Source organism: Mobula birostris, chromosome 10 (assembly GCF_030028105.1).
Source record: "Mobula birostris isolate sMobBir1 chromosome 10, sMobBir1.hap1, whole genome shotgun sequence".
Classification (NCBI taxonomy): Eukaryota; Metazoa; Chordata; class Chondrichthyes; order Myliobatiformes; family Myliobatidae; genus Mobula; species Mobula birostris.
In genome coordinates, this window is record NC_092379.1 from 129874118 (window position 1) to 129886970 (window position 12853).

The 12853-nt window shown below is 41.8% G+C and overlaps 1 protein-coding gene across 3 annotated transcripts in view; it reads left to right on the forward strand.

Moving 5' to 3' along the window:
• The window catches only part of LOC140204327 (transcription factor Dp-1-like), a 93559-nt gene that overhangs the window by 37138 nt on the left and 43568 nt on the right, over nucleotides 1-12853 (forward strand). For all 3 annotated transcript variants that reach the window (XM_072270959.1, XM_072270961.1, XM_072270960.1), the window contains exons 5-6: nucleotides 1366-1487; nucleotides 11896-12061. In XM_072270959.1, coding sequence (XP_072127060.1) covers nucleotides 1366-1487; nucleotides 11896-12061 — 288 coding nt within the window. The remainder of the gene's footprint in view (nucleotides 1-1365; nucleotides 1488-11895; nucleotides 12062-12853) is intronic.

Below are 12853 nucleotides of genomic sequence, written 5' to 3' on the forward strand. Positions count from 1 at the left end.
ATATGTTTCCATTTAGCATGGGTGTCAGCTTTTCCCACTATCCTCTTCTCTTTACTTCCATATTGCTCCATACAAGATACTAGCACTCAATGCCTTCATTTACATCCGTTGATAGTTTGTATAATTACAGTATTCCTGCCGTGAGTTACCATATGCCAGTGGTCCCCAACCTCCGGGCCGTGGACCAATACATTGCTGTGAAGCATGCAGGGGTGCAGCATTAGCCAGGATACACCCAGCACATCTTTATAAGCAAGCTAATTAATTAGATGCCACTTGGAACGTGAATGTCGGCCCAGATTAGAGGCGACCCAATCGTTTGCTTGTTTATTTTGACTTTTCTTAAAGATGTGCTGGGTGCATTCCGGCCACTGCAGCATTCTTCGCGGCGATGTGTTGGTCTGCGGCCCGGAGGTTGGGGACCACTGCCATATGCAGGCTTACTGAACCTGAGGATGAAGCTGCAGTGTTGGGTCAGGCAGGAATGGAATGGTATTTGATCCGAAATAAAGCATTAGCATTTATTTCTAAATGAAAATGGCCAGCTGGCTTCTTCCTGAGAGTTACATGAATTGCAATCATATGGGCTCCTGGTGACCAGCTTCAGATCAGAATTAGCAAGGACCTTGAAGGAAATTGAGAGAGTGCAAGTAAACCAAATTAAAGGGTTTACCACATAGGTAGGCTGGCATGGGGAGAACCTTAATGAGAAGAATAATGTATACAAATTTTTGACACCCGTCCACTCAATTATGAGATAAGTGTAAAAGGGATTTTGCATCCTTTAATAGTGCAGAATTTTACAATAAAGGGGACTGTTTATTTCTGTCCTTTCCATCTACTTTGAGCAATAAGTTAATCCTACTGTCCTATTTTCTTACCTTCTTTGTATGACCATTTATCTTTGCAGTACCAAATATTTATCCTACTTTTCTTGAGTTGTAATTCTCAAATACTCTTTGCTCTGTGCTCTGCTCTAACACATGAGAAAACTGGGCATAAACCTAAACCTGCCACTGTGACACAACATGTCTTATTGTCAATGTGCTGTGCCACTTGTAGAGATGAATACCTGGTTAATGGTAATCAGCTAGAAGACCATAATGCATATTCAAACTATGATGATGAAAAGTTACGGCATGCACCTTAATAATGCATTTAACTTATGACCAGAAAATCCTGGCTAACACATAGTTCTAAGAAGGTAATTTAAGTATATTATGTTTAATTCAATGAAGAAAATACAATTCACTACAACTTTGGCCTTTAGTATAACAGATTGATGGATCTATATTTTGAGTTGGTGAAATTCTTTGAAAAGGTCTATTTTTCTGTGATTCTTAATTCTTTTTCTTTTCTATTTAGATTATTAGTACACCTCAACGTCCACCAACGACAGCTACTCTATTAGTGGAAAGCCCCCATGGTCCTAGTCTACACATGTTAACTCAGGTTGAGACATCAGACACTTCTCCGTGGAGTACAGGGTAATGAAAATAAAATTAATCAGATTTTATTTTAAGGAAAGTGTACAAGTATATTTCAGACCATAGGTAAACGAAACTATACGTATAAAAATGTCTTTTGCATGCGTTTGAAGTTCACTTCTGTGTTGAAATAATATTTTATGAAATTGTGTGGGTCAAAATCCTCTCTTTAAATTTTTCAAGATTTAAAGGGCTAAGGAGCAAGTTGCTTAAAGATTTTTAAAGCAGTTATTCTTGTCTCAAATTTGCTTATTCACATTTGCCTAATTAAATACCAGCACTCAGGTGCATTTATTGACATATTCCATGGTTCAGTTGCACATCTTAATTTTTGGCTGAGGCAAATAACACGGACCTCATGGTGAGCAACTTGGATCCAAAGATACAGTGTCCAGGAAAGTTGTGCATATTGATAAAGCTGGGCCAAACAGTGTAATTCCTTACAGCATCCTAATTGTTTTATCATAACTATCTTTCAAACTGTACAGCATTTTTCTATTTTGTCTGTACATAACCATAATCCTTATTTGGTTACTTCATAATGTAGCATGACCCTGATTGACATTATGAGCCTTTCAGAGTTCTGGATTCTAAGAGTAATCTGGCACACAGGACCATAACACCTTAAGATATAGGAGCAGGATTAGGCCATTCATCTCATTGAATCTGCTCTACCATTTTATCATGACTGATTTGCTTATTGAGGTACAGCATGCACGATAGTTCATTAGGAGTTTGAAGAGATTTGGTATGTCAACAAACACACTTAAAAAGTTCTATAAATGTACCATGGTGAGCATTGTGACAGGCTACATCACTGTCTGGTATGAGGGGCTACTGCACAAGACTAAAAGAAGCTGCAGAGGGTCATGAATTTAGTCAGCTCTATCTTGGGTACTAGCCTACAAAGTACCCAGGACACCTTCAAGGAACTGTGTCTCAGAAAGGCAGCGTCCATTATTATAGACCAGCACCCAGGGCGTGCCCTTTTCTCACTGTTAGCATCAGGTAGGAGGTACAGAAGCTTGAAGGCACACACTCAGTGATTCAGGAACAGCATCTTCCCCTCTGCCATCGGATTCCTAAATGGACACTACCTCACTTTTTTAATATATTATTTCTGTTTTTGCACTATTTTTAATTTATTCAACATAAGATTACTGTAATTGATTTATTTATTATTATTATTACCCTTCTATATTATGTATTGCATTGAACTGTTGCTGCTAAGTTAACAAATTTCACGACATATGCTGGTGATAATCAACCTGACTGATTCTGGAACAGGCCCTTCAAACTGTGACACCCAGCTCCCCCCTGATTAGCCAAACCATGGGAACTTTACAATGACCGATTAACCTACTAACCAATACGTCTTAAGACTGTGGAAGGAAACTGGAGCACCTGCAGAAAACCCATGCATTCCATGGGGAGGATGTACAGACTCCTTATAGATGATGTTGGAATTAAACTCTGAAATCCACTCAGAACTGTGATTGCATTGCACTAACCACTACCTTGCCACGGTGTCCATTTATTATTCCCCTCAACCCAATTCTCCTGCCTTCTCACCATAACCTTTGATGTCTTCTAACCCTGAACCTATCAACGTCTGTTTTAAATATACCCAATGACTTGACTCCCAAAACCTTCTGTGGCAATGAATTCCAGATTCACCACTCTCTGGCTAAAGAAATTCTTGCTCATCTCTGCTCTAAAGGAATGTCCTTCTATTTTGAAGCTGTGCCTCTAGTCTTAGACGCTACAAATGGAATGATCCTCTCCATGTCCACTCCGTTTAGCCCTTTCAATATTTGGTAGGTATCAATGAGATCACCCCTTCATTCTTCTGAACTCCAGTAAGTACCACTCACCCTCTTGTTGGTGTCCAACTATTTTAATTCCAAACCCCTTTCAAATTCTGATTATGTTCATCCATGGCCTATGCTACTGCGATGGTGAGGCCACTCTCAGGCTGGAGAAGCAACACCTAATTCTGCCTCGGTGTCCTCCAACCTGAACATTGATTTCTCTAACTTTGGTAATTTGAATTGGAATTGACTTTATTACTCACATAAGTAGTAAAAATCTTTACAAAAGTCTTTTACTAAATATCTGTCTAAATGTGCAACATGCAATTTATAGTAATTTATAATAGTATGTACAACAGGACTGTCAATATAACATAGAAGTACAGTTGTGTCAGCGTGAATTAACCAGTCTGATGGCCTGGTGGAAGAAGCTGTCCTGGAGCCTGTTGGTCCTAGCTTTTATGATGCGGTACCATTTCCCGGATGGTAGCAGCTGGAACAATTTGTGGTTGGGGTGACATGGGTCCCCGATGATCCTTCGGGCCCTTTTTACACCCCTGTCTTTGTGAATGTCCTGAATAGTGGGAAGCTCACATCTCTGGGCTGTCCGCACCACTCTTTGCAGAGTCCTGTGATTGAGGGAAGTACAATTTCCATTCCAGGCAGTGACGCAGCCAGTCAGGATGCTCTCTGTTGTTCTCCTATAGAAAGTTCTTAGGATTTGGAGGTCCATACCAAACTACTTCAACCATTTGAAGTGAAAGAGGCGTTGTTGTGACTTTTTCACCATACAGCCAGTCTGTACAGACCATGTGGGATCCTTTTGTGATGTCTCCCTCCCGTCCTTCTTCCATTCCTCATTGGTTTCACATTTTCCCCTTCTCACCTGTCCTATCACCTCCTTGTGGTGCTCATCCACTTTCCCTTTCTCCTGTGGTCCACCCTCCTGTCCTTCCTTTATGGCCCTTTATCTTGTCCACAAATCACCTCCCAGCTTCTCACTTTATTCATCACACCCCCACCTACCTACATTCCCCTCACCTGGCTTCGCCTACCCCTCTCCTTCCCCTCTGTCCATCACCTTCTGGTTTCTTCCAGTCCTGATGAAGGGTCTAGGCCTGAAGCATTGACTGTTTATACCTTTCCGTAGATGTTCCTGACCTGCTGAGTTCCTCCAGCATTTTGTGTGTGTTTTCAGCAACTGCAGCATCTCTTGCGTTCCTGCCTGCCAGCCAATCTTCTATTCTTTCTAGTATCTTTCTTGTAATACCGTGGGTTCGTTTTTAGCAGCCTTGTGTGTGGCACCTGGTCAGAGGCCTCCTGAAAATCCAAATAAACAACATTCACTGACTCTCCTTTCTCTATCCTGTCTGTTATTTCTTCCTACAGCAGTGCGCCATGGTTGTGTACCACCTACACCATGCACTGCAACTGATTACGGAACCTTCCTCAACAATACCTCCCAAACCTGCAGTTTTTACAACCACATAAAATGGCATTTTATACCTGAGATTGCTATTAATTGCAAATTGCACATGATTCTGACTTAGAAATGCACTATTTTCACAGTGGCAAATGGCCGAGATACAACCAGTAAGATGATTTAAAACCATTTTGCTCACTGCAGTTTCAAGCATTCATGCTTAGAGATACCAGAAATGGCTAGAAGTGAAAATGAAATGATTTCACTATATTAACAAGTTAGGAACTATGAAGAATTCAAAGGTATTGACATTCATCTTGAATGTTACAATGAAAATGAAGAATTGCAGGATGCAATTGTCAAAAATTTTATGAAGGCAGCCCATTATCTACACTAGGTGTCTGCTGATTTTGCTCATTTACAGTCATTCAAAACAGCACTAGATCAATTCCGCCATTGATAACTATTAGGAACTAATAGTTTTACAGTACTTTAGTAGTATTGATAGTGTTCTAATTTGTTCAATATCCTATTTAAATACATAATTTGTTACTCAGTTAAACAGTAGTTAGTCCTGATGAAGGGTCTCAGCCTGAAATGTTGACTGTTTACTCTTTTCCATAGATGCTGCCTGGCCTGCTGAGTTCCTCCAGCATTTTTGTGTGTAGTTTGTTTTTATACCTTTTCAACTATTTCCATGAAAACCTAATTGTGGCAGCTGCTTAAATGGATCAAAATGTACTGGTCCAGGTGTCCAATTTAACTGGAATCCACTGTATTTGGGGTCGTTTTTAGAAGAATGAATGCCAGAATTTCTTGGCTGGCTTCGTTATTTAGCTTTGCCCATCTGCTAGCTAATTACAAAATAGCCTTTCAAGTTGGGCGTTCTTTTGGTTAGATCTAGAAATGTTCTTTCAAAAGTCTAACAAGACCTATGAAATAGGGCATCTTTAGCCATTCCCAATAACTGTCTTTTTATTTCATTTCTAAGAATTGTTAACAGTATTGAGCAGGTAAATAAACATTTTGCGACATAAGGTTCTATTGGTTTCAGTCAATTTCACTGGAGGTCAATGGTACTTTAGAAATAGAAACTAGCAGAAAAGGTTGGACATTTGTTTATATTCTTTAGCTAATTTTCAAGTATGGCTGTCCCTGTGATCTTATAGAGGGATTAGAAGTGGACAGAGTGAGCAATTTCAAGTTTTTAGGTATTAATATCTATTATGACATAACTGGCCCAAACATACTGATGCAGCTATAAAGGTGGCAATACAATGGCTAGATTTCATTAGGAGTTTGAGGAGATTTGGAATTATCACCTAAAACACTTTTCGTACAGATGTACCATGGAGAGCATTCTGACACGCTGCATCATTGCCTGGTATGGGGGGGAGTGGGGGGCAACTGCACAGGATCAAAGTAAGCTTCAGAGATAATGTAAAATTAGTCGGCTCCATCATTGGTACTAGCCTCCATAGTATCCAAAACATCTTCAAGGAACAGTACCTCAAAGGTGACGTGTATCATTAAGGACCTCCGCCACCCAGGACATGCCCTCTTCTCACTGTTCCCATCAGGAAGGCATACACTTAGCGATTCAGGAACAGCTTCACCTCTATCATTCAATTTCTAAATGGGCATTGAAACCATGAACAATACCTCACTTCCTCATTGTTTCTGCGCTTATTTATTCGAACTATTTGATATATATACCTTAATTCAGTTTTTTTTCCTATATTACTCGTATTGCATTTTACTGCAGTTAACAAATGTCACAACATATGTCTGTGATATTAAATGTGATTCTGATTGGCCTGTACTGTACTGTCCTATGTTATTTATATAATGGGGCTTATTTCCAAATAGGACATTCTTTAATGCAAGAGAAATTGTTTTAATTTACAGATTATAGCCCTGTATCGCCAGCAAGTTATAAACTGTTTGATCTTCTAAACCTGTTAGCAGGTTGTAACAGGATTGTCCATGTCATTTTCCAGGGCACTTCAACTATTAGCAACTGGGTGAACAGGCCTAGCCAGGTTCTCCTGCCTAACCATTCATAGCCTCAGAATTGTCTGTTAAGAATTCTTTTTCTATTCCTTTATGATTAGCTCAATTGTCTCATAATATCTGCCCTCAGTTTTTGCTTCTCAGCTGCATCTACATGGCTCAGCAGCATTATCTGGAAACATTAGGTTTGAGATTAAAATCTTACGTGAACTACATATACTGGAAATCTAAAATAAAAGCAAAATGCACCAGGTCAGGCTACATCTCTGCAAAGAGAAACAGCTAATGTTTCAAACTGAAGATCTGATGCAACCTGACCTGAGTACTTACAGGATTTTCTTTTTTTTTCATTTTATCAGGTTAGAACAGGATTTCTCAGTCGGGGGTTCTGCAGGACCCTAGGGTTCCATGAGATGTCACTAGAGGTTTTGCGAGAGATCATGATTTAAAAAAAAATAAACTTATATTTTTGAACTTAATGTGACACGCGATGCTAGCACTCACAGTGGTGGGCAGTGACTGGGCAATCCCGTTAACGATCTCGTTAGAGCTCTCTCAGCCCAGTATGGCAGTGTACAGTAGGACCATGTTTATTTGGTTGAGACCATTCTCAGTTTTTGACACAAACTCTCCCAACTTAGTCTGTGGCATCCCAACTTGCCTCCCCTAACTTCCCCTTGCCAACTGACTTCAAGGAGTGAACAAACTACAGGAGTAATAGAAAATTGGAGGGAAATTTTCATTCTAAATAAATTTTTACTCTGTAGGATCGTGCTGTAAACGTTGCAGAAGGTGGATTGTGTAGGTTAGAAGTGAATGGAATTGTAGAGTTTCTGTTTTTCTGTTTTTTGCAATTTTCTGATTTTGTTATTTATCATACCGTTTTTTATATTTATTAACCCCTGTGTTTTACGGACATATCTGACAGTACAATCCTCTGAGTCATTGGTTGAGCAAGCTAGGGCTTTGTTCTTTGGAGTAAAGAAGAATGGGACAGACGTGACTTGATAGAGGTGTACCTGATCCAGGTTGATGAGTAAATAGATTTTATGTTAAAGATGGCGCCGGTAACTGACGACTTTGCGTGTGCTCTCCCGAGCAAACTGCCCTCCCCATTATCCTATACCCGAGAAACCCTTCTAAACCTCCAATTTAGCAAGATCAAGATCAACAACACCCTGGCGAAGCTACTGACCCAGCTGAAGACCACCGTGCCAGAACTGCTTCTTAAACTCCGGACTGCACCTGGACCCGACCAACGAGGCCCGCCATGTTCCCGGAGACCCGTGGTCTTCTACCGTGCCGGAACGCTTGGAGACATGGCCCATTCCGACCAGCACCTCTCCGGAGCAGACGACCACACTGAAGTGACGGTGGAGACCTCAAGGTGCCCCAGGCGCTTCCCCGGAGCGACCACCATAAAGCCCCGTTGGTGGCCATCCACAGCTGCTGGAAGTGAGGCCTCCGCCGCCAACCTCAGAAATCGAGCCCAAGGCTCGACTGGAGCGGAGGCCTCCGCAACCGTGACTTGGCTTAAGGACTTGTTTCAGCAAGGAGCCCGGCCATCAGGGATTAAGTGTCGGCTTCGGGACCCAACCCAAGCGACAGCCCGGGCCCCCAGCAGCTGGAAGTGGCAGCGGAGCCTCCTCTGTTACTCGGCCCGACCTGGAGCGCATGACGACGCGACCTGCCGATCGATTCCCACGGGACGCGTCCACCTACCTCAAAGAGCTGACAACAACACACTGCATTGATGGAAACCTGGAAGGATGCATTACTTACCGAGGAAGTGTGGGAAAAGAGCTGGGCTGCTGGTCAGATTGAAGCTGAGGGGCTTCGGGGGCCCTATGCCCACCATCCTACTAGCTAATGTGCAAGCCATAGAGAACAAGGTGGATGATCTTAAAGGGAGACTCACCTACTGCAAGGAGATGCAGAACTGCTGTGTATTCTGTTTCACCGAGACCTGGCTCTCCCCTGCCACCCCCGACTGTGCCATCCAACCAGAGGGATTTTCGATCCATCGATTGGACTGCATGGCGTCTTCGGGGAAGACGAGGGGAGATGGTGTCTGCCTACTGATCAACACTGCATGGTGCTCGCACACAGTGGCACTGACAAGCTCCTGCAGCCCGGACCTGGAACACCTGTCGGTGAAGTGTCGTCCCTACTATCTGTCATGGGAATTCACTTCGGTCATACTGACAGCAGTCTACATTCCCCCCCAGGCGGACGTGGAGTGTGCTCTGAACATACTGTATGCCAACATCAATGAACTTGAGACCAGGTATCCGGAGGCTTTGCTCATTACAGCCAGGGACTTTAACCAGGCCAACCTCAGAAAGGCGCTGCCAAAGTTATACCAATATGTCTCCTGCCCCACTAGAGGCCTGAATATACTTGACCACTGCTACACAGCAGTCAATGATGCCTACCATTCCGTTCCTCGACCTCACTTCGGAAAATTGGACCATCAGGCCGTACTCCTCCTCCCGGCTTACAAACAGAAACTGAAGCGGGAGGTCACGGTGTCAAAAGTAGTGCCGCTTTGGAAGGAGGAAACTGACATCTTCAACTGCCCTATATTCCTCTTTAGAACACCTGGAGAATAAAGACGCATATGTAAGGCTCCTTTTCATTGACTACAGCTCTGCCTTTAATACCATCATTCCAAATAATCTGATTCCTAAGCTCCGGAACCTGGGCCTTAGCGCTCAGATCTGCAGCTGGATCTTCAACTTCCTCACAGACAGGACCCAGGCTGTAAAAATAGGCGACAAGCTCTCCTCTACAGTCACTCTGAGCATCGGTGCCCCACAAGGCTGTGTACTCAGCCCCCTGCTGTACTCACTGTACACCCATGATTGTGTAGCCAAGTTTCCATCAAACTCAATATATAAGTTTGCTGATGACACAACAATTGTCGGCTGTATCTCAGGTAATGATGAGTTTGAGTACAGACAGGAAATTAAAAACCTGGTGGTATGGTGCGAAGACAATAACTTATCCCTCAACGTCAGCAAGACGAAGGAATTGGTTGTTGACCTCAGAAAGAGTATCGGACCGCACGACCCAATTTACATCGATGGTGCACAAATGGAACAGGTCAAAAGCCTTAAGTTCCTCAGGGTCAATATCACAAATGACCTGACTTGGTCCAACCAAGCAGAGTTCATTGCCAAGAAGGCCCAACAGCGCCTTTACTTCCTGAGGAAACTAAAGAAATTTGGCGTGCTCCCTAAAACCCTCACTAATTTTTATAGATGCACCGTAGAAAGCATTCTTCTAGGGTGCATCACAACCTGGTATGGAAGTTGTCCTGTCCAAGACTGGAAGAAGCTGCAGAAGATCGTGAACACGGCGCAGCACATCACATAAACCAATCTTCCGTCCTTGGACTCACTTTACACCGCACACTGTCGGAGCAGTGCTGCCAGGGTAATCAAGGACACGACCCACCCAGCCAACACGCTTTTCGTCCCTCTTCCCTCTGGGAGAAGGCTCAGGAGCTTGAAGACTCGTACTGCCAGATTTGGGAACAGCTTCTTTCCAACTGTGATAAGACTGCTGAACGGATCCTGACCCGGATCTGGGCCGTACCCTCCAAATATCCGGACCTGCCTGTCATTTTTTTGCACTACCTTACTTCCCATTTTTCTATTTTCTATTTATGATTTATAATTTAAATTTTTAATATTTACTAATTTTTACTATTTTAAATATCTAATATTTGTAATCCAGCGGGTGGGAAGTGCAGAATCAAATATCGCTGTGATCATTGTACGTTCTAGTACCAATTGTTTGGAAACAATAAAGTATAAGTATAAATAGATTTCACCAATAAATGTCATATAGCATTTGTAAGATTTGTCAGTGATGGTGGAATTCAAGAAAACTTTTTCTGTTGCAAAAAACTGCCCGAAACAAGCAAAGGCCAAGATATATTTAATGTTTTGTCATCATATCTGGAAGCAAAAGGTCAAAAGTTGCAATTGGAAGAACTGTGTTGCTTTAGCTTATGATTTTTAGTAACTTTACGACTCAACATTGTTAATAAATTTTCATGTTGTAAATAAAATTAATTAAAATCAATTTACAACCTTTATTTAAATTAAATCTGTCAAGCCTACCTTTAGAAAAATTAAATACTATTTGGCTTAAGCCAGTTATTTATCAGAAATTTATTATGTTTGTCTGTTGAGTTTTTAAAATTCATGAAGGCGGAAGATTAATTCCAAGAAAGATTGGCTAAAAATTCATTCTCTATAGAAAAGAGCATCGACAATTATTTTTGAATTATTGTATCTACAACTTACTGATGGAGCTAACATGCCATGAGCTGTAGATATAATTTTTACACAGGGGTTCCCTGAGAACTGAAAATTATTTCAAGGGTTCCTCCAGGTAAAAAGGTTGAGAAAGGCTGTGTTAGAGACTGACAGCACCTTGATCTATCTGTAATCTGATTTGTTGCACTGTTGGTCCAATATCCTGGCTCATTAGGACCTAATTACTGGTACGAGCAACATCATTGGTTCCTTTGTAAACTCAGCTATGAAGTTAAGTAATGCAAATTTTCATTAAATACAATCAGTTGCAGCTTTACTAGGTACACTTTGTTAATGCAAATGTCTAATCAGCCAATAATTTGACAGCAGCTCTATATAAAAGAATGCAGGCCTGGTCAAGAGGTTCCGTTATTGATCAGACCAAGCAACAATAGAGAAGAAATGTGATCGAAGTGACTTGGACCATGGAATGATTGTTGGTGTCAGGCAGGGTTGTTCGAGTATCTCAGAAACTGCCCATCTCCTGAGGTTTTAATACACAAGTCTCCAATGGTGCGAATAACAAAAAAAATCTGGGGTGTGGCAGTTCCTTGAGTGCCTTATTAATGAGAGGTCAGAGGAGAATGGCCAGACTTTCAAGCTGACAGGAAGATGATAGTAACCGTACATTACAACAGTGGTGTGCAGAAGAGCATCTGAGTGCAGAATATAGTGAACCTTGAAGTGGATAGGCTGCAGCAGGAGAAGACCATGAGCATACAGCAATACACTCAGTGGCCACTGAGTGTATTTTCGTTACTTAAAAAAATTAGCACACCTAATTCATGATTAAAGGACCAAACGTTTTGAAATTTTAATTGTTTACTTTTCAGTAAAAGGAGCAAAAAGGGTGAAAAGAATGGCAAAGGATTGCGGCACTTCTCAATGAAGGTTTGCGAAAAAGTGCAGCAGAAAGGAACAACTACCTACAATGAAGTGGCAGATGAGCTGGTGGCAGAATTCAGTAATACCAACAACCAGGAATCGGGCTCTGATGAAGTAAGGCATAATTAAATTTTAGCACATTAAAATTGTTTGCTTTTTTTTTAGCATAAATCATGCAGAACCTCCCACATCTAGATGGAGGAAATTCAGTTTAATCAATTTTATATGTTTTGTATGCCACTGACATTCCCCAGTGACCAGGGCAGTTAATAAAAATGCTTAACCCAATCAGACCTTTATTTTAACTGCAAATGAAGCAAATCTGAATGTTCTTCCTAAACAAATAGAACATTTCAGCACAGTACAGAGTCTTTGACCCAGGATGCTGTGCTGATCTTATAAACTACTGTGAAGATCCTTCCTTCCCACATAACCCTCCATTTATCAACCATCAATCTCTTAAAATCTGCCTAATGTATCTGATTCTACAGACACCACGCCCCGGCAACACACTTCCTGCACCCACCATTCTCTATGTAAAACCACCTGCCTCCCCCTATACTTTCCTCCAGTCGCCTTAAAATTGTGCCCCCTTGTATTAGCTACTTCCACCCTGAGGAAAAAGTCTGGCTGGCTACTCAATCAATGCCTCTTATCTTGTACCCCTCTATCAAGTCACCTCTCTTCCTCCTTTGCTCCAAAGGAGCCCTAGCTTGCTCAACCTATATCCTCATAAAACATTCTGTTCAATCCCTGCAGGATCCTGGTGTATCTCCTCTGTGCCCTCTATAAAGCTTCCGCATCCTGTAATGAAATGACCAAACTTAACACATTATTCCAAATGTAGTCTAGCCAGGATTTTATAGAGCTGCAACATTGCCTCGTGACTCTTGAACTCAGTCTCCT